This window comes from Eleginops maclovinus, chromosome 11 (assembly GCF_036324505.1).
Source record: "Eleginops maclovinus isolate JMC-PN-2008 ecotype Puerto Natales chromosome 11, JC_Emac_rtc_rv5, whole genome shotgun sequence".
Classification (NCBI taxonomy): domain Eukaryota; kingdom Metazoa; phylum Chordata; class Actinopteri; order Perciformes; family Eleginopidae; genus Eleginops; species Eleginops maclovinus.
Window position 1 is genome coordinate 22,187,571 of NC_086359.1, and position 27,822 is coordinate 22,215,392.

Here is a 27,822-nt window from a genome sequence, read left to right on the forward strand (position 1 = left end):
TGTTATCCAGAATGGACAGCAGCCTGTGAGTGTCCTCCTCTCCACCACAGCTTCAAAATTGTCCAGTTTGATGCCGATGACAGACCCAGCTTTCCTGATCAGTTTATTGATCCTGCTGGTGTCACCGGCTCTGATGCTGCTCCCACAGCAGACCGCAGCGAAGAAGAGTGCACTGGCCACAACAGACTGGTAGAAGATCTCCAGCATCTTGCTGCACACGTGGAAGGATCTAAAATGGACTTTTACTTAACAAAATTACCCCCAAGCACAGTTATAAGGTAAATGATGCACCCTGGGCACAAGGTGTATATATGTAAGCCCAAAAATAGAATAATCCTGATCATTGTTAATCACAAAAAAAAAATAGGCAATAAATCAAACTAAATGTATTAGTATAACCGCTTTAATGTTAAGCGTATTATAGGCGACTGAGAAGATGGAAGTAATAACTGTACTTCTGTTTTACAACATCTGGCGAAAGGACAGCAAATTATAAGTTTATATTGCTTTTTCTCACAGGAACACATTCATATTTTCCCGGTTTTTCTCTGCATTAAACCTATTATACATCCATGCATTAAACAGATTGACCAACGTGTGCAGGGGATCCTTGTTCGTGATTGGCTAAACTGTTTTTGCAACTCCCGCGAGAGTTGACTGGGAATATGTTACCGTGGAAACCAAGCGAAACAACTGCTGCTTTGAGTGTTTTTCAAACCTTTGTTTTAACTGCAATGTGCATATTGAGCTGTGCTTTGATTATCTTAAAGTTAATTTAAAGTATTGAATTCCATAATGGGTAGCGATTACTACGAGACTCTGGAAATAAACAGAAATGCAACAGATGCAGATATTAAAAAGGCGTAAGTTTTAGTTCCCGAAGTTGCTAACAGACGTTAACAATTGAAGTTTTAAGAGATATTTGCTTTTTATTAACGCTTTTGCTCTTTTTAATACTAGATATCGACGACTGGGATTGAAGTTTCATCCAAGCAGGAACAGAGACACAGGAAGCAGCGAGACATTCAGTCAGCTGGGGGAAGCCTACGATGTGCTGAGCGACCGTAAGTAAAGAGAAGTAAACATGATATGTTAGTAGTACTACACGAACAATTAAGGAAAAATGTAAAATAACTTATACTTCAAAATGTATTGCCATGAAATATCATTTTGACTAGTTTTGGAGAATGTTTATTGTGTAAATATTCAATGCTTTTATTCAGTGTGATGCTACACAGATTCCTCAAGTGACGTGATCTTGAGAACCTTTTATAAAGTTAACATAATTTAACCAACATATGCTGCAGTGAGTGTCAAATGAAGATGTTGTCTGTCACAGCTCGAAAAAAGGCAACCTATGACAAGTTTGGTGAGGAGGGTCTCAAAGGGGGCATCCCACCTGAGTTTGGCTGCAGCGGGGCTTGGTCATCTAAATATGCATACCATGGGAACCCAGACAAAACCTTCAGGGAGTTCTTTGGAGGCGACAACCCATTTGCAGGTGAGAAAATCAGACCATATGGTGAATGTTCTTACTGAAATATCTTAACAATTACATTACATTTCTTTTGTTAGACTTCTTTACAAACGATGCACCACTTCAGTTTGGCGGCCTGCGATCAGTAGTGGTGAAGACACAAGACTCTCACATTGAGAGGGACCTGCATCTCTCCCTGGATGATCTTTACCACGGTTGCACAAAAAAGATAAAGATTTCTCGCAGGGTAAAAGCTTCTGTGTGTGAGATAACTATCTGTTGTCATTCCACAGTTTATTCAAATATTATTAACGCTCTATTAACTTGTTTAACAGGTTATGAATGAAGATGGATGCACATCCAGTATCAAGGACAAGATCCTGACTATTGATGTGAAGCCTGGATGGAAAAAAGGCATGAAAATAATTTTTGCCAAAGAAGGAGATCAGGTAATATAGCTCTACACACCCTGACTATTGAGATGTTGTAATGATGGTTGCTGAAGAACCATTCATTATGTCTTCCTTATGCAAATGTTTTTGGCAATATGTGTTTGGCCTAAGTGTTGCCTTGTCAATGCTGACTTACAAGTTAATGCAACCTCATGAGTGTGTGGTAGGCTTTAGAGGAAAGCCCTGCAAGTGGCCACTATACACCAGCATGTATCATTGTATATAAAAAGCAGATAACATGTACACAAAGCTGAGAAAAGGGGGGTTTGCTTGGGGAGGGGGTTTTATCAGGGTCTTACACATTTTTGTAACCATATTTGTGCAACTGAGTGAAACTGTGTATTGGAATATAATATCTAGGAAGAAAGAACAGGAAGAGAAGTAACATTTGGTAGGCATATGTTTGTAACTGATTGAGATTATATGGGAACAAACATTAAAAAAAAGCATTTTTCGTTTGCTCTACAGGGAATGTATTCTTCTTAGTTTGGATGCTTATTGACATTGTGTTTGAAGAATATGTGTTTGAGCTGATACTGATGACTCCAACTGTTGACCACAGAATGTGTGACTGACAGTTTGGATTTATGGGAAGTTAACAGTACCAGTTATAGTTAAACATGAATGGGCAAGTTTTAAAGTGCATTAAAAACTCAGTTCTATAGGGTTATGAATATCCAGTGGATCTGCTTCATTGCCGCCAGTAGGTGGCATCATTGATCTCTTTGCATATATCAATAAAAGCCACATAATACAGCGACTTATTCTTGCTCTCCCTCATCTCTTCTGTTTTGCTTGATATGATTTGATTAATTTTGGTCATAATAAAGTATGTGCACAAACCTTCTCTTTAACAGCATAGTAACTGTGTGTCAGGGAAAGAGCTGGATTTGCTTGGTAATCAGTTTGCTGTATTTTACCCGTAGGGACCAAACAGCATCCCTGCAGATATTGTGTTCATAGTGCGACAGAAGAGCCATCCTCTGTTTGAAAGAGATCAAAATGACCTCATCTACAAGGCCCAGATCACTCTGGAGATGGTGAGTCATGTGAATCATGATTTTCAGTATGAGTCATACTTAAAGATTTGCATTAAGTAAAATAAACACTGGACCTTTCACAGGCCTTGACTGGGTTCTCTGTGGATGTGGAGACACTAGACAGCAGGCTAATTACTATTCCTATCAATGACATTGTACAGTAAGTAGCAGTGAATAACATTCATCTATAGTCTGTGTTTTTCATATTTATGGCTGAATGAATGGAAACAGGGAAGATGATTGTAAGAAATTCAATCACTTTATATAAACTGTACAGGATATGTTTCTGGTTTGTGCGTCATCTGCATAAATGGCCATCTTTCTTCTCTGGTTTTATTTCATACACATCAGCCCTTCGTACAACAAAGTGGTGAGTGGAGAGGGAATGCCGCTGTCCCAGGATCCTTCTCAGAGAGGGAACCTCATCCTTACTTTTGACATCCAGTTTCCTGCGAAGCTCTCTGCCGAGAGGAAGCACCTGATCAGACAAGCTCTTACTTTGAAAGACTGATCCCATTGTAGAACATGTGTTGCTATGCTGTGGCTGATAAATGTGGTCATGAAGAGAATTATCAAGTATAAGTATCATCATTTGTACAAAACTTTGAGTTGAAATATGCACTTGAAAGCAACAAAAGTAAGAAATGTGTAAACAACACAGCTGTGCTAAGTCTGACAGACAATAACAGTTACAGTCGAGACGTGTAGTTGTGATTCGCTGCCATCATGGCTCGCTTCAGCTGCTCGTATGTCACAAACATCACCACGTTCCAGGAGCCCAGGCGTAAGAAAGATGGCATGAACCTCAAGAGAAAGAAAAGAAAAACAGTATTATTGATTGGAATAAGAAAACACTTTACTTTACTACCACCTTTTTCCTTTCCCCTCTCCTTCATAAATGCTTGATTTAGATCGTTGTTAATCCTCTTAATATTGACCACACAGTCAATGCCTACCCCTTATAAAAAGCAAGTGGTCCCTCTCTGCTCATCATGGCAGCAGCACACTTGAGGACGCTGGTGTAGTGGCCGGGAGGAGAGTTCATATATCTCGTCTTGACCACATCAACTGGAGAGGCAATCACTGTTGTGCAAAGCCCTGCTCCGAAGGCTGATACAAAGTGGCAGGGCAGATTATCTGAGGGGAGGAGAGGACTGAATGTTACCTCTCCTCAGAGAAGAAAAATAGAGCATTATGCTGTGCGTCATGGTGTTTGTTTAACCTGTCAGTGGAGTGGACTTAAGGAGTGTGTCCTTGATGTAATCGTACGTCACCAGTTCAGTGCAGTTCACAATTGCATTTCGTGCTATGTTTGGAGCTGTACCTGCGTGAGAGAATAGAAAGTATTTATCATCAGAAACAAAAGGACATGCTTTAAAATGATCTGTTTGAAGCCTCAATGACAAAAGGGGTCGTGGTATCAGTGACACATTTACTTGAGAGGTTTACTTAGTTCCAAAACAAAAGAACCAGATGATTGAATCAGTAAAACTGAATAAAAGTGTCACCTAGAAATCACTGTTACCTCGACTAAGCTCGTCAGATTTAGGAGGTTCTGCAACCTAACCGGTAACCTTTGCTCAGGTTGCTTTTCTGAAAACAAAAAATCCAGACGTCTGATGACTAAAATCCTTCAAAATAGTAGGAATGACCAGGATTTTAAAAGTGCAGCTTAGAATTCAGCCTTTAAACTGGATAAAAAGTCAATATAAGACAGCTTCTGGCAGAGATGGATTTGTCGCCATTACTGGGAATAGGAATGAAGCGCGCTGTTTCTTTAAATAAAACAAGGAATTTTTTTAAATCATTCGAGGTAATGAAAGAACAAATCTCAACCAAATAGTAACTCCTTTTTGTACAATTTAATGCAGATTTGTTGGATGTTTTATCTGTAAGTTGAAGCTACTGTACCTTTCCACAGACCACGAAGGCCTTCTTCCTTAGCGATGGTCTTGTAAGCATCAATGGTGCCACCATAGCGCCTGGCTTGCCCAGCAGACCTGGCCTGTGCCTGGAAGCGAACTTTCACCACATCTGTAGGCTGAGCAAAAGCAACCGCCATGGCACCAGTGGTACATCCTGCCAGCAGCCGACTGCCGATACCAGCATCTGAAGCAGAGAGGAGAGAGATGTCAGGCCCGATTTGTGCAGGAATTTATTAACTAGATAAATAAGTTCATAGATACTCACGATCAGAGCCTTTAGTGTAGAACTGTTTAACAGTGTCGTAGAGACCAATGCGGACAGAGGCGAAGCTCATCTGCCTCTGGAGTCCTGCCACCAGTCCACTGTAAAGGCTCCGGGGCCCCTCTGTACGCCACATGGTGGTGATGGTGCCAAACACTCCCCGATACCTCAGTGCAGACTCCTTCCCCGCAGCAGCTGAAGCCTCCCCTTGTATCTGTGCAGGACACACAGTGATGAGAGGTGAGATTAGGAAGAAACAATGAGGGATATTTGCAAACTCACAGACATTATGAGAATTTCACGTGTTGATGGGAAGCAAAGAAACTTGTTTACCTGCAGCCGCACTTTGGCTGTGTCCAGGGGGAAGGTGAGCAGGTCAGCAATGCAGCCTGCAGTTCCTGCTCCCACAAATTTCACCGCTGCCGATGGAGGCACATCTGCAGGTCCAAATCCAACCATTTTCCAGAAGTATTTCAATCAATATGAAGAAGGGCCTTTTAATGCGGACAGGAAAACCAGCTCCTCCAGTATCTGTCAAAGAAACACATTCCAACCAAAGGATTATTGAGTGAAGCAATGCCCTCAGCTGGCATGTTACGCCTCCATTAAGCAGAACAAAGCTGAGCAGTTATTGTTGACTGAAAGAAAGCTGTTCAGTACATTCTGTGCAGACAATGTGCTGACCTCACATGAGCTAAAAATATAATATGCCTAATGTTCCACTCTCAGTTTGGACGTTATACCTTACCTTTAATGGAGCTGTTCTGAAAGACACATTAGAGATCAGGATTCTCTAAAGGTGTCTCTCTGGCTGAACGTTGTCCCAGCTTTAAATTGGTTTGCTTGTTTGTCCATAGAAGGTTTTTCAGAAGTGATGAGCCTTAAAATCATACTCCAAATCCTGGAGAATTAAATAAACATTTCAACAAGGTCAAATAGAAAACAAAAGTAGGGGTACAGTATTAAGAAAAACATCATTTGGTAGGGAAGATATTTTACCTTGATCTGAGAAAGTTGGAATCTCTGGTGAAATGCCTCTACAAGTGACAATAGCAAAATGAAACCGTGAAGCAAGCAGTACTGTGCACGAGAGCCGCCTCCTTAAATACTGCCTTGTTCCTGTTACATCATGGCATGTGTTTTTCCCAAGGCCCCACCCCCACCACATCTATAGGAGCTGCCTGCTGGTCAAATGGAGGACTATAAACCTGCCTGAGTGACAAACAGCCTGAGGTTCTTTTTGTCTTATAGCATATGTGTTAAAACCTATTTTTCTTTATTTCTTCCATACTGTTTGCACATACCTGCAGCAACAACAAATATTAAAAAAGCAAATTTGTGATTGATAAGACGGACTCAATATATTCAGAATATTTTGTGAGAATATCATTTAGCATTGGAAAATTGATAGATTTACTGGAATTAAATAAGATAAGTCAGTTATCTGTGTGGAGGCCTGCACATCACATTATAGTACGGACAGGGTAAAAGCTGAGTCATGCTGAAAACACAAGAACACACAGAACAACAAATTGGATCCTTATGTTCAGACCCTTTAACATCCCACCACAGCTTCTTCTGCTTAAATCCTGATCCGTGACCAGCAACGATTGATGATTGAATACTAATCCTATACAGTAATCAAATACAGTAATATGTGTATTTATAAATGTACATCTAAACAGGTCTCTATAAAGCAATACAGCACTCTGTTAAGGTAGTTGAAATGTTAAAAGAAATGGTCATGTTATAAAATACATGGATTGCTAATGGAAAGGCTATGAATGTTTTTTCCGTTGATATGAAACTACTGAACGTAAACACTCTTAAGCTAAGCATCAACCATTTTATCTGACAGCATTATAATGTTAGCTTAGCTATATTATCTCAAATGTAGCGTTAAGTAGGCTAACGTTATATCAAAGTAATTAACATTATGATAACGTTTTACAGCTAGCCGTTAGTTTAATGCCAACCAGGTCTAGTCAAACATAGAACCAGGGGAAGTATTTGCCATCGAAGCTGGAATATAATAATGTTTTGTCATAGTTACAGCCAGCTTAACCTTTGACCCATATGTGACTACTACCGTTTGGCTCCATCAGATCCTTTCTACTAATTGAACGTCACACGTATTGTTTAATATATTTGTGTTTGGGTACATGTTGTGCTATGATAACTCTATCTGAATGTCCTAAGAATGAAAAGCAGCTGATTCTGGGAATCTTTCAGGCTGAATAAAGGCCCTCTAAACAAAACAACATTAATTCAGAGGCACAATGCTAACTATTTATACTGATGGAAACTGAACCTGAATACTATGCTACACGTGAGGCAGGCTATAGGCTATGTTTAATTGGGTTATTATTAAAATCGCAGTTCTAATAATGTATTACATTTGCTTGACAAATACATGTTTTGCTGCCTACTGTCTTACCCAAATCAGAAATGATGAATAAAGTCATGTAATTGTGGACAAACTGGGTTCCCCATCTTTACTCGATGGAGTTTTGTCAGTTGCTCACATACTATTCCAGTTAAATCTTTGATCTATGATCTTTTTCCTTTATAATTACAATATTTAAATTGTATATTCCAGGGTAGTTTGATGTGAGACAACAAACAAAAATGAAATAATTGACAACGGGAAAAAAGTCACTTAATTTATCATTTCACAATCACATTTATGACTTATCGACCAGCAATAAATCATGCTATTCACAATGAGCAGCACATAGATTTTCCTAGATATAAACTCCTGACCGCATACACAAACTATGGTAAACACTGTCAACCATGACACAGAATGAAACGTACGGAAAACATAGAAATGGTCGATTTTCAGGTCTGTGTTGTGCGACTCAATCTGTCTATTGCTCATGAAAAATCTACTTTAAATACACATAAAATGCCTAAAATAAAAGTTGTCTAAATAATATCACAGTATTTGTAAAGACAGGAATCCATCTTTAAAGCTTTATAATAGACAGCTGTGATAGACATATTATGTGAATAACAGATGAAACATACAGGAACCTTCTGGAATTATTTCTTCACTAGCCTCTTTTACACCTGGATACGCTTTTTGTAATGGAGGCACAAACCTTTACAATGCATTAAATGTCTCTTTTTTTGTATTGTATTGCAACAATGCCCACTAAGTCTGTGTTCATGTAGGAAGTTGAAGAGCTACAGCTTCCCGCCACGTGTCTTGATCACATCCTTCTCTCTTCCAGTATAACAACCGCTCCATCGTGGTGTAAGACGGGTCTGTGCAATCCTGTCTGGATAAACACTCTGACAAGCTGAGGTCAAAACGGCGACTCCCAGTACTGCTGTGCCCTGGTCATATGTCTTTTGATTTGTTCATACGTCACAAACATCACAATGTTCCAAGACCCTAGTCGCAGGAAAGAAGGCATGAACCTAAAGGAGAAAAAAGGAAACAAAGTAAAGACCCCTTAGCAAGCTGTATTATTGTTGTTTGGATGTCTGTCAGGTGAGTGTGTGCTTACCCTTTATAGAAGGCTGACGGTCCTTCATTTCTCACCATGATGATGGCACAGTTGATGGCGCTCCTGTACTGGCCATCTGCTGAGTTCATGAACCTTGTTTTGACTACATCCACAGGAGAAGCCACTACTGTTGTGCAGAAGCCTGCCCCAAAGGCAGCAGTGAAGTGGCACGGCAGGTTGTCTGCAGAAGGATAGAGGCTGAGTCACATCGTTCCACATGTTTATTACTTTGATATAAAATACATGAGCTTAACATCTGCAGTTTCTGCAATAACCCCCTCACCTGTCATTAGATCGTACTTCAGGATCAGTTCTTTGATCAGGTCATAGGTCACCAGCTCCGCACAGTTCACAATGGCATTACGGGTGATGTTAGGCATACAACCTAAGAAAAGCAGAGGATGATTACTTCAAAACCAGGGGAGGGATATGATAAAAATTTGATATTAGGGGTCAATTAAACTGGATAGATGTATCGATTTAATGATCAGTGATTTAATACCATTGCTGCGGAGTAAAAATATTGATACATATAATTTAATCATTTTATTTAAATGTCTGAAAGAGCCTGGTAATAGATTCAGTTAATTATACTGTCGACTTTTATCAACATCAATTGAATCAAATCAAAATCGTATCATTTTGTGATATCAAATAGTTTAAAGTCTTTAGAGAATCAATGTATGTAAATCATGATGAATCTAGTGATTAACAACCCCAATAGAGGAATGAGTGAAATAAATGAATTTTGAACTGGTAGAAACAAGGCTGATTACTGTGCCTTAGGTTCTTTAGAAGTGCACGTCCAAACCACATCACACTTGACACTGCACTTCCTCAGCAAGTGTGAAGCAAGTCGGGAGGAACGGTTGTCAATCATATCAAATACAGTAGAGAGAGACTCCCGTCGTGGTAGTGAGAATAATTAGATATCTAAAATGAGATGGCAAGCACCTTTCCAAAGGCCCCGCACTCCTTCGTCTCGGGCAATCGTCCTGTAGGCGTCCAGCGTGCTGTTGTATCTCCTCCCACCGTCAGCCAGTCGTACCTGGGCTTGGAAACGCACCTTCACCACATCTGTTGGCTGTGCAAAAGCCACGGCCATGGCTCCTGTGGTACAGCCCGCCATGAGTCGAGTAACAATCCCAGCACCTGTGCAGCATGAGTGTGTCAGTCACAATGACGCACTGGGGAGTGAGACATCTCGTTTGAATGACACATTAATGCTATTTATGCAACTCACTCTCAGTGCCCCGGGTGTAGAACTGCTTCATAGAGTCGTACAGACCAATTCGAACCGACGCAAAGCTCATCTGCCTCTGGAGTCCTGCCACCAGCCCATTGTAAAGACTCCTGGCCCCCTCTGTGCGCACCATGGTGGTGATGGTGCCAAACACTCCCCGATATTTCACTGCACCTTCACCTTTAACAGACTCTCCCTGAATCTGGGCAACAGCATGGAACGCCAAGATTGTTAGCAGCAGTTAAGATATTTTTAGAACTAAATCTGAAGTTAAAATGTGTCAAGCCTCCTGCTCCTAACCTGAAGTCTGACTTTGGCAGTATCTAATGGAAATGTGATGAGGTCAGCAATGCAGGCCGCCGTGCCCGCTCCGAAGAACTTAACTGGCCCAGAGGGCACCGCGTCTTTGGGTTTGATGCCAACCATTTCTAGAGATGATGACACAAGTAGAAAAATATCACAACACACACACCAAAGAAAGTCCATCTGAGGATAGACACAATCAGACTATAACTCATTTTCCATGCTAAACATTGTTCATACCTGTAAGCGCGGGTGAGGGAAAGGTTCAGGTTTTCTCAAAAGGTACGCAAGGGTTTTGAAGCGGTTCTGTTGTGGAAATGCCTCGGGCCATAAACTCAGTTTGAAGTGAGTCAGCCAGCATACCACCACTTACTGCAAATACAAGCATTTATCAATCATTTGTCTTCTAAAGGACCATTTGTTTTGTCATTACATACAAGTCCGTCATTAATTAATGAGTGATACAGTACATAGAATCAGAGGTACATAAGTATCAAAATATTTATTTTTCATTTGGGTTAGTTGTTTATCTAACACTTAAATATCAAGTGTCCTAGGTTGAGACTGAATTTATAAAAAAAAAGGTTCATGCTTTTTGAAAAAAACTAAACGCGGTTATCTTCATGTAAAGTTTACCTAATTAGTTTTCTTGGAAAGTTATAGTCCAACACAGAGGCAGGAATAAACTATCCTTCAGGCGGTTAGTCCCCTCCATGTCCTTGTCTCATTCTGTGTGCTTTCTGTTGAAGCTGCTGAATTTATAGACACTTTATGCACATGACTTCTGGGCAGCGTGACAAGTAGTACACACCTGTTATGTATATCTCATGTTTACCAGTCTGTGACACACAGCCGGATATTTGAGCAGTTGTTGATCCGCTCCTGACAGTGTCATTATGACAGCCTGGCAGGGGCTCTAAAATGTGCTTAGTAGATCACTTTACTGGAGAACATTCTGGCTGTATCGTAAATATATTTAAGTTTTAAACCTAATACTTGAGGTTTACATAACATTTCACACCTTAACAAGTGAGGATGCCAGCTCATGTTACTACACTGACATCAATGAGCATACCTCGTCTTTCTATTGGGTCACATGTGGCCAATCAGAAAGAGAGGCCTGTCTGGATTCCCTAAATGTTTATATGGGGCATTAAACTAGCTGGTAGGACCTGTGTGGTGGTTCACTTTTGATCTACATCCAATTTGTGCGTTATTCCCCCACAAAAAAAAAAAGTTAAAAAAGTGTTAGGAATTCCCTAATTTCTCCTCCCTGAAAGTAACAAAGAGTCCAGGAAGTGTTCCAGAAACCGTCTCAGCCAATCCATAAGTTGAACGAGGGTGGGTGGATGCATAAAGCATCTGCATGTAATCATTTATCCGTTCATGCCAACTACCAGCACAAAAGAGAGGACTGAATATTGTACGGAAAGTTTCGGACAGGTCCAGACACTTCAGTCGAGTCCTGTGTATGCATTCCTCTACACATGTGACTTTCCACAGCAGCTCCAGGTCAGGGTGTCCCGGACAGCAAGCTGACGTCACATCATGTGGTTGACTGTGCAAAACGGTCTCCTCATTACTGAAGTCTCACCTGCTGCTTCATGTGTCAAGATGTTGTTCTATTCCCAAAACTGCAGCGCTGGCTGTCACAGTACACCAGAGTGCCTGCATAATGCCGCCTTATCTGTGTGTCTGTGTCTGAGTACTACATTACTGTACAGATACAATTATTTTCATATGATATGACATGTTTCTTAACACCTCTGAAGTGTTTTTTTGTGAATAAAACTGAAGGAAAGCCCTCTGTAAATGGCCTGCACCTTTGACACATATTACATAATTTACAGTATTGCAAACTATTACCATACTTTTTTTAAAGCTCCAATCACATGATTTTTGGATGCACATGGTTGTATACCCTATTCATTATTTTGTTTTTAATTTGATTTATTATAATTGTCGTCATTATTTTTGTCATTATTATTATTATTATTATTATTATTATTATTATTATTATTATTATTATTATTATTATTATTATTATCAGTAGCAGTATTATTAGTAGTAGTAATAATGTATTTAAATATTTTGGTGATATAAAACCATAAATCAGAAGTATTATAGTAGTATAAGTAGTCATATTTCATTCATCATATTCCTTTATTAGTGAAGTGACAACTTATTTATATTTCAATACTTTGGGGATATATCAAACTGTTTAAACTGTGTCCACAATGCACAGGTGTTAGGAATAGGAGAGGCTCTGATCCATTTATATAGAAAAATTATCAGCTGTATTTAAAACAGTAAAGTTGTGCCACGGTTTAAAACAAGCACCCTGGTCCAGCAGAGGAAGTGAGGTGCTTCACCAACTGCTTTCTGGCCCTGATGCTAAAAACAGTTTCCTAAAGAGAACACTGAGTGGATAACCTTTGAGCAGAGTGAGAACAGTAAACAGCTCGCTGGTCCGGCTTCAGCCAGTCTACTGTGACCTCGCCGGCAGCCCCTGAAAATGAATCTGAGCAGGGGGACTAACTTCAACGCTCCTTTTCCTATGCTTTGAGTCCCACGAACTTTGATCCAGAGCTTTGAAACAGCTAATCTCCATTACACTATAAATAAAGACCATTACACTATAAATAAATCATCAGCGTCACTTATAAGGTTAGTGAAGGACACAAATGTTGGCTGTTTGCTTTATTAACAGAACCATGTGAACTAAATTAAATTTAAACGTATTATTGAAGGCGAGGCCACTGGACCAGCATGAACGTCTTTAGATTGAATTTAGTTTTTAACCATCAGGCTTCCCGTCAATTCAATACCTTTCAACCTCGAAGGTTTTAATATTCAACTGCAAATAAAGACATACAGATATGATAACAATCTGCATAGAAATGGGCTGTTCCAGGCTATGGATTGTCTTTCAAGCTACATCAACACATACAAGTCAGTGAATGTTTTACCAGAGAAAGTAAGAAATTCCTACCATTATAGATATTTTAGTTGTGTATCAATGCAAAAATAATTGCGAAAAATATATTATTGCAATATTTATTTTAAAAAAGGAGATAGAAACAATGCTATGAGTTAAATGTATCTTTAACTTTTTGTTATTGTACATTTTGTCTACATTTTTTTGGCAAATGAATTACAATCAAATACAAGTGCACATGTTCGAAACAGAGTCCGACTATCACTGTACACCTGCACCAGTGTTACTGTACCGTTCAACCCCTTATCAAACTAATATTATTTTAAAAAGTCATTCACACATATCCATGCCATGTTTTTGTAGGCACCTACCAGAGGAAGCTCCTGCAGTCTGAATGGGGTCCATGAGGTGCAGGCCAAATGTTTCAAGTATAAAGACATTGTTTTTCAACCTGTTGGCCAACAATACTGTCTGCTCATTTGGTACAACTGAAAGAGTTTGTAACAAACACATGGATTTGCTGAAAAAGACAACACTCTGCTATCATTGCTATCATTTTCAGAGTTTAACTTGGTCGCAGCAGAAGTTATTTTTCAAATTAAAGACTTGAGGCCTTAAAAGGGAAGGATTAAAGGATAAAAATGTGATTATTTAGTTTGGTTAGAATATATTAGTTGACTTACACCCTGCTGAGAGGATGTAGCATCAGAGTGTTGAGCGTCGCCCTGGTTCTGCATTGTGTTAGTGCTGCTTAAATAACACTATTTTTTTCATTCAGACAACTCACGTGTTTCTTTAATATGTTTATTAGAAGCAGTATATAGTTTGAGTTTGGCATATAGGCTCGGGCCTCATCACTCCACAGATTTACATCAAACATTGAGTGATGATTAGATAACTAACCCCCGACCCTGCAGGTGGAAGCTGTGGAGGAAGCTTGGGTGGTGGTGGGGCAGGCAAACAGCGGTAACGTGGAAGTAGCAGCAGAAGCAGCATTAGCGATGCAGGGGTAAGCGGATCCAACAGTTTAAATAGAGAGCCAGATTTAGGAGACTTTGTTTGGTTGGTTGTAAGAACGGCAGGGGGCGTTATGTGCAAATGTATCATGGGTGCTCGAGTTGACTGCCTGAACTAACTCCAAGGCTTCACCCCATATGTGACAAACTTTGTGTGTTCACTTCACCTCTCTGTGTCCTCTCCTGTGCCTCCCAGAATCAAATTAGTCTGCAACTGTAGACGACCAGCTGTCCCAACACACTCTTTATGTAACCGCATTGACTGGATTCATAATGTCTCACATTGAATAACAGTTCCTAACCCTGCAGTTTCTAGTGACCACAAACAAACTTATGTTGCTATACGGTATGTTCATTCAAATGATCAACATTTTACCGTGATATCTTTTTTCAACAGTTACTACATCATTCTATGTTAAATAGTTGTATTATTATTTTAATTGTGTTGTTATTTTGTTGTTTTTCTTGTTTACCTTGTGTGAATCTATACAGTCCTGTTTTTCACTCTGACCCTGGGTCTTGCTTTACACTCCTGGATTTTCCCATGGGGCTAAAGAAAGTTCCATCTTCTCTGATCTTATATTAATAATTGTTAATATGGTTATTATTGAATATGGCTTTAACAGGTCACTCATCTGCACACATATTTGTTTAGTCTACATATTGAAAAAATGTCTTGACGGTGTCATCCAGTTTAAAAAGATAAAGTTAAGAGACTGGAAAAATGTGTCTAACTCCATGAAGGAGCCGAGATATTCTGACTTTCAGCCCCTCATATTGGTCTAGATTTCAATACTACCTTATCATCTGACTCAAGAGTGATTTTCATGAGACTCTCCTTGTCTTATACATGTGGGGTCTCCAAATGCAAGCTCAGGTTACCCTGATGACCTGACAAATGTCTCCAGATCCACAGAAGACATTGAACAACTGTTTTTACAGATTGAGAAGGAATAAACGTGATGAAAAATAATAATAATCCTAGTGTGTAAAATAGGTGAAGCATCCCTTTGAGTACATTGACTCAGCTCTATGGGCAAAGAGTATAGTGCTGCCACCTTGTGTTTGTATTGAAAGCTAAAGAACATCCTTAAATGTTAGCCTTGGTCTTTCTCCTTGCTTTTCTGTAGATGCCTCATTAATTAATGTGCACATTTACAGAGTTGGTAAACAAAAAAAATCTACTCCAGCGTGACTCCGGCAGAGTCTGGGGGACTTTTTTTGTGATACAGTATATTATAATTATTATTTTAACCCTATTGCACTGTCCTGCAAAATCTACAACACGTATCTTAAAAGACCTGCTTTCTTCAAATGAGTTATTCGTCACATTATGAACCAGAAATATCCACTCCAGCAGAACCTTATGTGCTTTACATCTAATATTCAGATTTCTGTCTCTTTATGTAATTATTTTTGTAAGATAATGCCTCGTTTGAACATGTAAACACATCTTTTACATTAAATTACATGTATTTGCTTGACGGACGATAGACATTTTCAAAAGTTCAGAATACATGCTGTTCAAGTTATCAACGAGGGCTGTTGTATGGTGATATCTTTAAGCAGAGGTGGGATGTTACTATATTTACTCAAGTACTGTACTTAAGAACAATTTTGAGATACTTGAGTGCCAGCATAATTTACTTGAGTATTTACATTTTTTGCTACTTTGTAGGCCTACTTCTATTCCACTGCAATTCAGAAGCAAATCGTGTACTTTTACTCCACTACATTTATTTAATATCTTTAGTTACTGTACAGATTGTGTTTAAAGATGTGAAATATATAATGACACTTAAATTCAGCAGCTACCCTGCAGTATACAAAGTCATTCATACTAGCTGCACCTTTACCAGATTTGAGAACACTTTAATGCATCAATAATTATAAAACATATCATATATATTATTCTGAAATGGACCAATCATAAGTACTTCTACTTGTGCTCCTTTTAAGTATATGTTGATGCTAATACGTGTGTACGTTTACTAGAGTAACCTAACAGAGTATTCCTACAATCTGGTACTTCTACTTTTACTCAAGTACAAGATCTGTGTACTTCTCCCACCTCTGTCTTGGGTGTGATCGCCAATGAAATATGGTCATTATTTCTGCTGAGAACACTGTGGATGATTTCGATGGACGGCAGTAATGCTTCAAAGCGCCACACCAAGCAACCAAAAATAAAATCGTAGAAGAAGAGGCGGACCAAAAATAATCACAGCAGCAGCAGAAGAAGAAGAAGAAGACAAGTTAACGTTAGCTGAAATATATCCAATGCCTGGCTAGCGTCGGTGCAGGTGTCAGATATAGTCATATGCTGCGAAAGAGAGGACAGGTTGTCTTAAACAGATCCTGACAGAGACCGAACCGGCTTCCGACAGCATGGAGAGACAGTTGCATTTAAATCTGTTAACCTCCAGACCTCCCATGGCTGGAGGGTTGCAGTCCAGCTCCAAAATGAAAATGGGGTGAGCTACCTTAGCATCAAAATAGCCTTCTGTCAACTCTGCTACAACTTACATGTATATTATATATTCTATTTTCTATCCTCACAGCAAGTGCTTTCTGTTACACTGGACTGGTATCTTTAGAGTGTGTTTAAAATATAGCTACACTACGCATTAGCTCGTAAGGCTAGCTAGCTGTTGCTACCAGAGTTTATACAGTCGCAGATAAAACGAGATTCAGACCATTCCCTTAGAATACAAGATAAATGCATATAATTATACTGACGTGTTATCCGGTGTTATCCATTTATCTTAACTAACATTAGCCTAGATATGTCAGGGTAAGAGCTAGCATTGATGACCCACTAAAAGCAGTGTCCGAAGATATCCTAATGTAAACAAGAATAGTCCCCAAAGACAGGGAATTTTAGGTCCTGTGCAACTTGATGAAGTTCAGATCTGGCTTGTTATTACTTATACCGTATAACCTATGTTATGAGTATATTATATGCCTTTTAAAGTGATGTGCATTTGATGTTTGAATGAATAAACAGCAGAGCATTAGCACAGTAACATCTGGTGTGTTCTTGCTGAGAAATATGTTTGAAATAAATGTATTGCTTGCATTACATGTGCACATTCCTGTCTCCTCATACTCTTCAATGTATATGGGCTATTTGTTCTCTTAATGAAATAATGTCTGTCAAACTTCCTTTTTATGGAAACACATTCAAAGATGTACAGCCCCGGAAAAAAAGGACCACTTCAGCATTATCATTTTCTCTTGTTTTATTATATAGAGGTATATCTTTGAGTTGTTTTTATTGTATTCTATAAACTACTGACAATTGTTCTCTTTGCTGAAATTCAATGGCTGCTATACATGTAGAGATAAAGATTTAAGAAACATTTGGAGTGAGCTCTTAATTTTTCCGTAGCTGTATGTCTTGCACTATGTGTGTTGATAATTCAGCTGAACTATGGGATTGAGTCTGATTCTGATTTTAGATTTTTGTTTACATTTTGTTTGTCCTTTTTCTACTCAGACCCGGACGGAAAAGGGATTTCACCCCCCTGCCCTGGAGTCAGTACTTTGAAACCATTGAAGACGTTGAGGTGGAAAATGAAAATGGCAAAGATATATCCTTGACTGCTGCTTGTTTGTTCGAGACAATTAATCATGGATTATTGAAACTTTGGTGTGGCAGCCACCCAGAGCATTCACATCCAACTATGTCATTTCAGATTCAGGTTTTTTATAACAGTACTCATTAGAAAAGATACAATTAATGTTTGTTTTTTAAGCAGTTTCTCTTCACGTTTGAACTCTTGCACAGCTCTGTTATGCATTACCTTGACCCCCCAGAACATTTTCAGAGCTTACTGCAGCGGAGCACATGGTCCTGTGCTGCTTCTGCTCCATGGAGGAGGACACTCTGCTCTCTCCTGGGCAGTGTTCACTGTGAGCATTATATTTACAGAATATCTTCACTCTGATAAACCACATGTTTGAAAGACACACCTATATTGTGGGATGTTTATGGGTCTCCTTTCTGTTTTAACAGGCTGTTATATGCAGCAGGATCAACTGCAGGCTGGTGGCTATGGACCTTCGAGGTCATGGTAAATAAATGTAGTCAATGGAAAAACAATTGATACCAATTGTCTTCTTTGATTAAAACTTAAAGGCACTGTATCGACATCCTATGAGTCTGTGGGCTCCCTGGTTAAAATGTACTGCAGTGTAGTCAACATGGGGAAATACATCATGGCTATTTATTTATAATGTTAAGTTGAACAGATTCTCTATAGAGTATACAGCTCCGGAAAACATTAAGAGACCACTCCAAATGTTTCTTAACTCTTTATCTCTTCATGTATGGCAGCCATTCCAGTGTTTGTGAAGTTTCAACACAGAGAAGAATTGTCAGTAATTTAGAGAATACAATTTAAAAAAAGCATTTAACTAAAAAACATATCTATAAATAATAAAACCAAAACTGATAATGCTGAAGTGGTCTCTTATTTGTTCTGGGGCTGTATGTGACAATTCATGAACATATGTACGAATTCTCCAAATATCTCAGTTGAACTTAAACTTCTCTTTCAACCTATGCTAATTTGAGCAGCATTGGTTGAGTATTTCAAGTTTATGTTTATATTATTTGTCATACCTAATCTAAAGATAATGTTAAATAAGGACAAAAGGGAAGAAACAAATTGAGTCTGTCTTTAAAAGGTTATATTTAACTATTTATAGAAGACCTCTCCAAATAGAGTTAAAAAATAAGACTGTTCTTACCCTAAACTTTTTGGTACAGGTCCTTGCCTCCCTGTGATTTGACACCAAATCTCTCCCTATATCAAACTGCTAGATATTTATGTTCTAAGGTGGAACATATCGTAAAATTTACTTCTCTCTCCTCACCTGCAGGTGACACCAAAGTCAAAAATCCTGATGATCTCTCGGCAGACACGATGGCCAAGTAAGTTGCTGTATGCGCAGTTACAATACACACAGTCCGCTTTGGGCTCTGCAGCCACAGAAAAGGATTAGAGAGTGTGGTGGGTTCTTGTTTTTGTTTACGCTGGGATTCATAAAAGGTTCAACATTCAAATAAAATATATATTTAAAAACACTCTTGAGAGTGTTCGCCTTGTGTGATTAAATGTCAAGAGGTTAACATGTTTTTGTTCTTTTTTTTCACAAGGGATATTGGCAAAGTAGTGGAGGTGCTCTATGGAGATAACCCGCCTCCGATCATGATCATTGGGCACAGCATGGGTGGTGCCATTGCAGTTCACACAGCTGCTGCCAATCACGTACCATCCTTGCTCGGCCTCTGTGTCATTGATGTTGTGGAAGGTTAGTGCTTTCCGGAATACAATGGAAAGGTGTTTATTAAGTTAACCTAATCGCATGTTGATTTTATTATTTTTAGCTGAAAATGTTTATGATTAATGTTCACATTGAAATGAAATGAGCACAGTATAGTTTTGGAGCATGTATCAATGACAAGTGAACATTTTTAATCGAAATTCAGGTACAGCAATGGATGCTTTGAACAGTATGCAGAACTTCCTCAGAAGTCGGCCAAAGACATTTAAATCTCTGGAAAATGCCATTGAGTGGAGGTATGATTGAACAAAAAATGTACTCTTCTGCTATGTGGTTATTTTTCCCAAACCGTAGTATAAAGTAACATCATTTGATAAACCATTGACACACAACTTGTAAATCAACAATGCTTTTTCATTGCATGTGTATTTGCCGCACATAAAGGGAGGCACACACTGACAAGTTATATTTATTAAAGAAAGTTGATTTCATAAAAGGAAACACTTATTGATTTGATCAGATTTATTTTATTTTAATTGAGGATGTTTATGGTTCTTAAATCTTTATTTGAATATTTTTTTTAAATAGACTTTTGAATGTTCATACCAGAAACTCCATTTGAGTTTGAGTTGAAGAAAATGACAGTCTGAAACTTTTCATTTGCTTTGTTTTCAGTGTGAAAAGTGGCCAGATCCGAAACATCGAGTCAGCACGAGTGTCAATGGGAGGCCAGGTGAAAAAGTATGTTTAATTTTATTAGCTATTCCAGCATAGTTTTGCAAATGTATGTACTTAATATTCATTAGGTCTGATCTGACATTCACAGATGTGAGGAACCCCCCAGCAGTCCTGCTGTGTCTAATAGCATTGAAGGTATTATAGAAGAGGAAGAGGATGAAGAGGTGGCGGAAGAATCCAACAAGAAAAGAATGAAGGAGGATGACCAAGAGGTTCAGTCTCTCTTATTATTCGTCACATAGTATATATACAGACATGGACAAAATTGTTGGTACCCTTCCGTTAAAGAAAGAAAAACCCACAATGGTCTCTGAAATAACTTGAAACTGACAAAAGTAATAATAAATAAAAATGTGTTGAAAAATAACGAATGAAAATCCGACATTGTTTTTGAATTGTGGTTCAACAGAATCATTTTTAAAAACAAAATAATGAAACTGGCCTGGACAAAATTGATGGTATCCTTAAGTTAATATTTTGTTGCACAATCTTTTGAGTCAACTTTTGTCAGTTTCAAATTATTTCAGTGGCCATTGTGGGTTTTTCTTCCTTTAACGGAAGGATACCAACAATTTTGTCCACGTCTGTATATGTGATTTTCGGGTGTGAGAGATTGAAACGCACCTTTTTTAAAACGTTTTTTTTTTTTTTCTTACACAGATAAAAAAAGAAAGCATTTTCACCTGGCGAGTGGATCTGTCCAAGACAGAAAAATACTGGGAAGGCTGGTTCAGAGGCCTGTCTGCCCTCTTCCTCACGTGCCCTGTGCCAAAACTGCTTCTGCTTGCAGGTTAGATACCTCCCAGTAAATGTATATTTGGTACATAACCGTGTCTGGATAAGCAGTTTTAATGGAATTCAGGGCAGTCCCACTAGTTTGGATAAATACAAATGAGTTTTCTTCCAAGCTATTTTTCTTGCACAATTTCAACCCCAACTTAATCCATTGTACAGGAGTGGACAGGCTTGACAAAGACCTTACTATTGGACAGATGCAAGGTAAGCACTACAAATTCAGACATTCTGCGTATTTACATTTCTTTTCATGATTAATTATTGTCATAAATGTAAAAAAAAACGCAGTTGTCAATACCCTACACTGTTTGTCCACAGGGAAGTTTCAGATGCAGGTCCTCCCTCAGTGTGGTCACGCTGTCCATGAGGACGCGCCTGAAAAAGTAAGGGGTGAACCTTACCCACAACATTCTCCCAATTACTATGATGTATGATGAACTGCCAATGCTAACTCTGGGATATTGTTGTTTGTAGTGTCACATCTTGGTTAAGTTTAAATGTCAGATTTTGTGTTTTTGTACATTTCTGATTATGCTCAGCTGTGTTTGATCCACAATTACGTTGTGCTCTTTTTATTGTCTTAATCGTCTCTCATCTTTTGCTAGGTAGCAGATGCTCTAGCAACATTTATGGTCCGGCACAAATTCACTGAGTTTAAGGAAGGTTACCTGTGGTGAGTAAACTTCTAAGAATGGCAATGTTCAAGGAAATCCACATTGTATGATATTGTATGATATGTGTAATAACTTTGTAATTTTCTTTCAACAGCTAACTTCCAGTATTCGTCTATATATAGCCAGCAGCCATAGAAGAAATGTTTCAAGATACATCAACACCCTCGTACAATTTAACAGCAAATTAAGAAAAATATACAAGCATTATTATTATTATTATTGCTTTTTGTCATGTAGATACTTTGCCTTCAGCTTCGCCTTATTTTATTTCAAAACACTGGGATTTGATTGTACCACTCCTTTTACAATTTATTTTTTTAAGTAATGCTCTCCTTGTTAAATATTTTTATTTTGAGTGCTTGCGTCATTCTGACAAATGTTTTCCAAAAGTGTCTGTAATGTTTGAAATAAACAATGATTAAAGATGGATGCAGTGGAAAGTCACCCATGCTTGTATGTTCTGTGTGTGAATTAAAAAAACATCATGATCATTTTAAATGCTGTAGTTTACTTTGCATGACGTGTAACAAGATAAATAAACTGCCCGGCCAAAAAAAAAGGTCACCACCTGGAGTAGTAATAGGTAAATAGGTAAGAGTCCCATTGGATAATTACTGCATGGGTGATTGTGTTTCAGCTGGCAACAAGTTATTGAACCCTAACTGATGCAGTGAGCTCTTATTTGTTAAACAGTCATGTCGAAAGACATCCTGTGGTCGCGGAAAAGATGCTAATCTGTTTCAGAAGGATCAAATTATTGGCAAGCATCAAGCAGAGAAAACATCTAAGGAGATTGCTGAAACTACTAACATGGGGTTAAGAACTGTCCAACGCATTATTAAAAACTGGAAGCACAGCGGGGAAACATCATCTTCCAGGAAGGAATGTGGTCGGAAAGAAATCTTGAATGATCGTGATCGGCGATCACTTAAACGTTGGAAATCAAATGGTAGAAGAACAACAGTAGAACTCACGGCTATGTTTAATAGTGAAAGTAAGAGCATTTCCACTCGCACAATGCAAAGGGAACTCAAGGGATTGGGACTAAACAGCTGTGTAGGCTAATCGGGAAAAAACGGCTTCAATTTGCTCGGGAGCTTAAAGATTGGACTCTGGAGCAATGGAAGAAGGTCATGTGGTCTGATGAGTCCAGATTTACCCTGTTCCAGAGTGATAGGCGCACCAGGGGAAGAAGAGAGGCGGCTGAAGTGATGCACCCATCATGCCTAGTGCCTACTGTACAAGCCTGTGGGGGCAGTGCTATGATCTGGGGTTGCTGCAGTTGGTCTGGTCTAGGTTCAGCAATGTGCCCAAAGAATGAGGTCAGCTGACTCCCTGAATATACTGAAGGACCAGGTTATTCCATCAATGGATTATTTCTCCTCCGATGGCACGGGCATGTTCCAAGATGACAATGCCAGGATCCATCGGGTTCAGATTGTGAAAGAGTGGTTCAGGGAGCACAAGACATCATTTCACACATGGATTGGCCCCCACAGAGTCCAGACCTGAACCCGATTGAGAATCTTTGGGATGTGCTGGAGAAGACTTTGCGTAGTGGTCCGATTCTCCCATCGTCAATACAAGATCTTGGCGAAAAATTAATGCAAGACAGAAATAAAGGTTGTGACATTGCAGAAGCTTGCGGAAACGATGCCACAGAGAATGCGTGCCGTAATCTAAGCTAAAGGCGGTCCAACAAATGTTAGAGTGACCTTTTTTTGGGCCGGGCAGTGTATGATTGGTGTTTAGAATAAGAGACCAACGTATGGAGAATCCAGCTGTGAGTATTTGTAGATTATTTATCATTTCCTTTCACAATAGCTTTTGGAGAAATTCACATTTGCAGCACTTGTTACCCCCAATCAAACTGAATATTTAAGGTGTCAGGGTAGCTTTTGCTACCAAGGTGAAAGCCTGCTTTACAGTCTGCTGGTTAGAAGCAGCATGTGTTAGCTGAAGTTGAACCTATTGAGAGAAAAAGAGCATACCAGTTTGATTTATGCAAAGATGTATTGGTCCTCAGGTCTTTTTCTCAGATGCACTTTTTAGTCAAGCTGTTTGTTTTATCTAAAATCTATTTAGAAATGTTGATGTCTGTCCCGCATTTGAATTCCCGTTCATTGAACAGTTTACACATGACTAGACAGGGACATCAATTGTATTCTGCTTCAGTGACTCAGGCCTGGAGTTTGAACAATTTGCCAGATCAACAAAAAGCTCTCATGCCACAAGATCACTGACGATAACAATTAAAACCTTTCCTGATCTGAAATATAACAAAGTATTGATATACAGTATATGTTGATTAAATTGTATTAGTAGTGTTGAGTTTTTTAAATAAGAACAATTGTGCAGAAAACTCAAATGTTGGTCAACTGGTTAACAAGATTTCCTTTATGTTAATTCCTTATATAAAACAATGTTGTAAGGATAATTCAAAGTTAACTATAACTCAGAATACAACAAAAACAGAAATGGAAAACAAGTTTCTTTATTTCTAAACTTGATGACAAAGTGGCTTGTTTTTCTTCTAGCCCGATTCTCTCCAGGGAATGAAATGCATTTTTAATTAATGCTCCACGGAGCCACACACTGGAAAAAACTATGTAAAATATCGCATGTCTATTTATGTGCAATGTCAATACTTGAATTATTAATGTGCCATTAATGAGGGTCCTCCAAAGAGTTATCACAGAGATCATTATAAGAATGTAATCAAAGTTGATTGACAGATTTTATTTGGCTGAATCATATATCGTGTATTCAATAAACATTTACCACAAAGTATTAAAATAAGTATAAAAACAAGCTAAAGCAGAAAAGTGTACTATTTTCTTGGATTGATTGTTGTGTGTGTATAAGGCCAAATCAACAACCTGCCAGTGGATCTTAAAAAGGTGTTATTGTTAATGTTATAAACTGTTCTGTGAATTTACATCTAGAAACTTTAATTTAACAGAACATCAGTGTCAATCACACAACCTCATCCTCATAAAGATGGGAGTCTTTACTTACTCTTAACATGACAAAACTATACTTGCAGTAAATGAGGTTCATATATCATATTTAATTTGCACATATACTGTACATTATGACATTTATTTTGAGTTATGACAAACATAAAAAGGTGAACGTACCTCCTATATCTTACTGTAGCGCTTGTTGATATTATTAATGTTATGTTTAATTATTTACTTTTAATATTTCATACACCTACTTTTTTTAGACACTGGAACGTTAAATTGTGTAGAAATGTCAATGAATGTCGATGAAAAAATATCTACCTTCAACATCAGCTGTACTTAACATAGCTAAATGTTAGCTGTTAGCATACTGACTAAGAAATGTTTCTAACATAGCAGCTAAATGTTAGCTGTTAGCATACTGACTGTAAGAAATGTTGCTAACATAGCAGCTAAATGTTAGATGTTAGCATACTGACTGTAATAAATGTTGCTAACATAGCAGCTAAATGTTAGCTGTTAGCAAACAGACTGTAAGAAATGTTGCTAACATAGCAGCTAAATGTTAGCTGTTAGCATACTGACTGTAAGAAATCTGAAAAATCCTAGCTGGAAATACAGTCACTATTTTGAGTTTATGTCAGCTAAAGACGACAATATTTAGGCTTGTTCTCTGTGCTGGAGACAAAGTGCTATCTAGCTTCAAAAACACGTCAAATTTGAAGAAACATTTGGAGTCGCAGCACTGCACAATCAAACTTACACCAGGTGGAGCGAAGCAGAGAGCTGAGACTAAAGCAGGAGGTCCCCCACCACCAAAACAACAAAAGCTGGACTTCGGTGCAAAACCAGTAAGTGGGGGAGAGATGAAGAAGTTGGTCGGGCAGTATGTTGGACTCATTTTTATGTTGAGGCGGCGGGGGGTGTAGTCGGCAGCTGCTGAAAGTAACTAATAAAGTAACTTGTAATCTACTTCAGTTACTTTTAAAATCAAGTAATCAGTAAAGTAACTAAGTTACTTTTTAAAGGAGTAATCAGTAGTCAAGGTAACTGTTGCAACGACTCCAGGGATTACTAGGTATTTTTTCAATAATCTAAATGAGCATTTTTTTGTATTTACTTGATTAAGTTTTATTTCTGTAGCTCACATATTACCACTGTTGAAGTGAGCCTAAACACATTTGAATGGGCTCTTTACATCTATGTGTTATATTGTTGTAGTTCAGGTATCAAAGTATTGATGCAAAATAGTGGATTGAATACCCTTTTACTTCATGCATTAGCTCTGCAGTGAGAAATGGCCACTTACTAACTACATGGAAATTCTATAGATTTGGGCAAACTGTGCACTCAAGCTTAAAAATAAAGTGAAATAACACCAACTCTCCTTGAAAAGATAAACATAAACAGCAAAGAGCTGTGACTGGTTGTTAAAGTGAGACAGGTGATGTTGTCAAGACAAAGATTACTTATAAAAGGACATGATGCTAAGGACCATGATTCATTCCTCAGTTGTTCACTGAACCTTCATTGTTAAATGAAGTCAGATCACAGCAGTAACATGTAAGTAATGTGTCTCATGCGTACAATGTATCTATTCATCATGCTATTAACTGCCTGGATTAAATGTTTCTCAGGTATTTATCCTGATATGTCAATTTTTTTATTGATTTGTGTTTTAGGCTTTTACATGATTATTTGAGTTGTTATTTTTAATGCAGGACTTGTTCATAATGTTCATTATGTGCCCTGCTTTTACAGCTGCTGCATGAAGCTGCGGCCATGAATGACACCACGGAAGTAACCCTATTTCATATGCCTGTCAAAGCTGTGCTCTCTATGCTGCCATGTCTTTTCTTTCTCTATGTAAACGCTGTCATGCTGTTCGCCTTGTTGAGCAAGCCTCTCCTCCTGGAGACCCCCCGTTATATCCTGTTTGGTCATTTACTTTTTGCTGAATCTCTGCAGCTTATAATGACCATGTTGATGTACATCTTTGCTGTGACCATGGTCAGAATGAAGAGCTACATTTGTATTATTCTCACAATATTTGCAACCTTCACTTTTAGAATATCCCCCTTAAACCTTGCTGTGATGTCTATGGAGAGATATGTTGCCATCTGTTTTCCACTGAGGCATGCAGGTATTGTAACCACCAGGACGACAGCAGTGGCTATCGCTGTGATGTGGACGGTTGCCTCTGTAGACTTGTTCACACAGCTGTTTTTCTTTGTAAGTGTAGAGAATACAAACTACACTGTGCCGAGGTTTTGCCACAGACAACTCTTCCGGCAACAAATTCATACAACTATAAACAATGCGTTCATCATTGTGTTATTTGTATTTGTAATTATGGTTATTATCTACACTTTTTTTGCTATCATGATCACTGTTAAGTCAGCATCTTCTTCTTGTTCTACTGAGAGCAAAGGCAGTAAGGCTTATAAAACAGTGCTGTTACATCTGCTGCAGCTGTTTCTGTGTCTCATCTCCACTGTGTTTAATACGATAAACTCAGACAGCCATTGGCAGAGTAATCTCGCCATCGCCACACTTGTCCAGTATGCTCTCTTTTTATGCCTTATCATTTTCCCTAAGTGTTTAAGCCCACTTATATATGGCCTCAGAGATCAAAACTTCAGACATGTCTTCATATTCTATTTCACCTTTGGCTTCAAAATCACTACTAAGACGCTTCCTACGGTATGAGTTCAAACACAGTAATCGTGTGGTTCTGTTGTTGTTTATTGCTTGCACAATAATGTTGAGTATAAATGCTGACTTGTATTTGCAGGAAATAAGAGTGTTTCTTTGTGTGATTTACTTAAGTGCATGAGAAATAGTTTGATAAATTGTATGTAGTCAGATTCAGTTCAGAATTAAAAATGTGTTTTTTATCAATAATGTTCTTTCAATTGTTTTTGTGTTTTTAATCTCTGAACTGCAAATGTACTGATAATAACAACAAAAAGTGCAGAAAATGTTCAATCACATTGTCTAATTTTATATAAAAAGAGATACTGATACTGTGTCAATCAACATTATCACTTTTTTTCCAATTATCTGTTTTTATATCACACAGAGATAATAATGTATTTATAAATATATACAACTCTAACATAAAACGAATGATCCATGTACGGTATGATTTGGAATTTTGTGGTATAGGTGATAGCACTATGAAAT

The 27,822-nt window shown here is 38.3% G+C and overlaps 4 protein-coding genes across 4 annotated transcripts; 3 read left to right on the forward strand and 1 right to left on the reverse strand.

Annotated features, from left to right (window-relative positions):
- The first annotated feature begins 666 nt into the window (after nt 1-666).
- dnajb13 (DnaJ heat shock protein family (Hsp40) member B13) lies at nt 667-3,584 on the forward strand. The gene is made up of 8 exons (XM_063894794.1): nt 667-863; nt 961-1,064; nt 1,340-1,501; nt 1,576-1,724; nt 1,813-1,926; nt 2,856-2,969; nt 3,053-3,129; nt 3,321-3,584. Exons 1-8 carry the CDS (start codon nt 796-798, stop codon nt 3,478-3,480), a joined length of 948 nt encoding a protein of 315 aa, XP_063750864.1. The 5' UTR covers nt 667-795; the 3' UTR covers nt 3,481-3,584.
- On the reverse strand, nt 3,210-11,003 carry LOC134872194 (uncharacterized). The gene is made up of 14 exons (XM_063895373.1): nt 10,854-11,003; nt 10,458-10,589; nt 10,215-10,342; nt 9,915-10,116; nt 9,626-9,823; nt 8,955-9,056; nt 8,672-8,852; nt 8,472-8,582; nt 5,490-5,628; nt 5,160-5,370; nt 4,881-5,078; nt 4,192-4,293; nt 3,926-4,106; nt 3,210-3,773 (listed from the first exon to the last, which is right to left on the reverse strand). Exons 3-14 carry the CDS (start codon nt 10,338-10,340, stop codon nt 3,659-3,661), a joined length of 1,866 nt encoding a protein of 621 aa, XP_063751443.1. The 5' UTR covers nt 10,341-10,342; nt 10,458-10,589; nt 10,854-11,003; the 3' UTR covers nt 3,210-3,658.
- A 5,355-nt stretch (nt 11,004-16,358) lies between these two features.
- Nucleotides 16,359-22,168, forward strand: ppme1 (protein phosphatase methylesterase 1). Its single transcript, XM_063896238.1, has 14 exons — nt 16,359-16,645; nt 17,671-17,764; nt 17,994-18,086; nt 18,190-18,247; nt 19,059-19,110; nt 19,336-19,490; nt 19,669-19,759; nt 20,139-20,204; nt 20,290-20,413; nt 20,862-20,991; nt 21,156-21,200; nt 21,315-21,379; nt 21,602-21,669; nt 21,765-22,168. The coding sequence occupies exons 1-14, from the start codon at nt 16,560-16,562 to the stop codon at nt 21,766-21,768; spliced, it is 1,131 nt and encodes a 376-aa protein (XP_063752308.1). The 5' UTR covers nt 16,359-16,559; the 3' UTR covers nt 21,769-22,168.
- Nucleotides 22,169-25,247: 3,079 nt separating this feature from the next.
- LOC134872196 (odorant receptor 131-2-like) lies at nt 25,248-27,345 on the forward strand. Its single transcript, XM_063895374.1, has 2 exons — nt 25,248-25,487; nt 26,398-27,345. Exon 2 carries the CDS (start codon nt 26,419-26,421, stop codon nt 27,343-27,345), a length of 927 nt encoding a protein of 308 aa, XP_063751444.1. The 5' UTR covers nt 25,248-25,487; nt 26,398-26,418.
- Nucleotides 27,346-27,822: the final 477 nt, after the last annotated feature.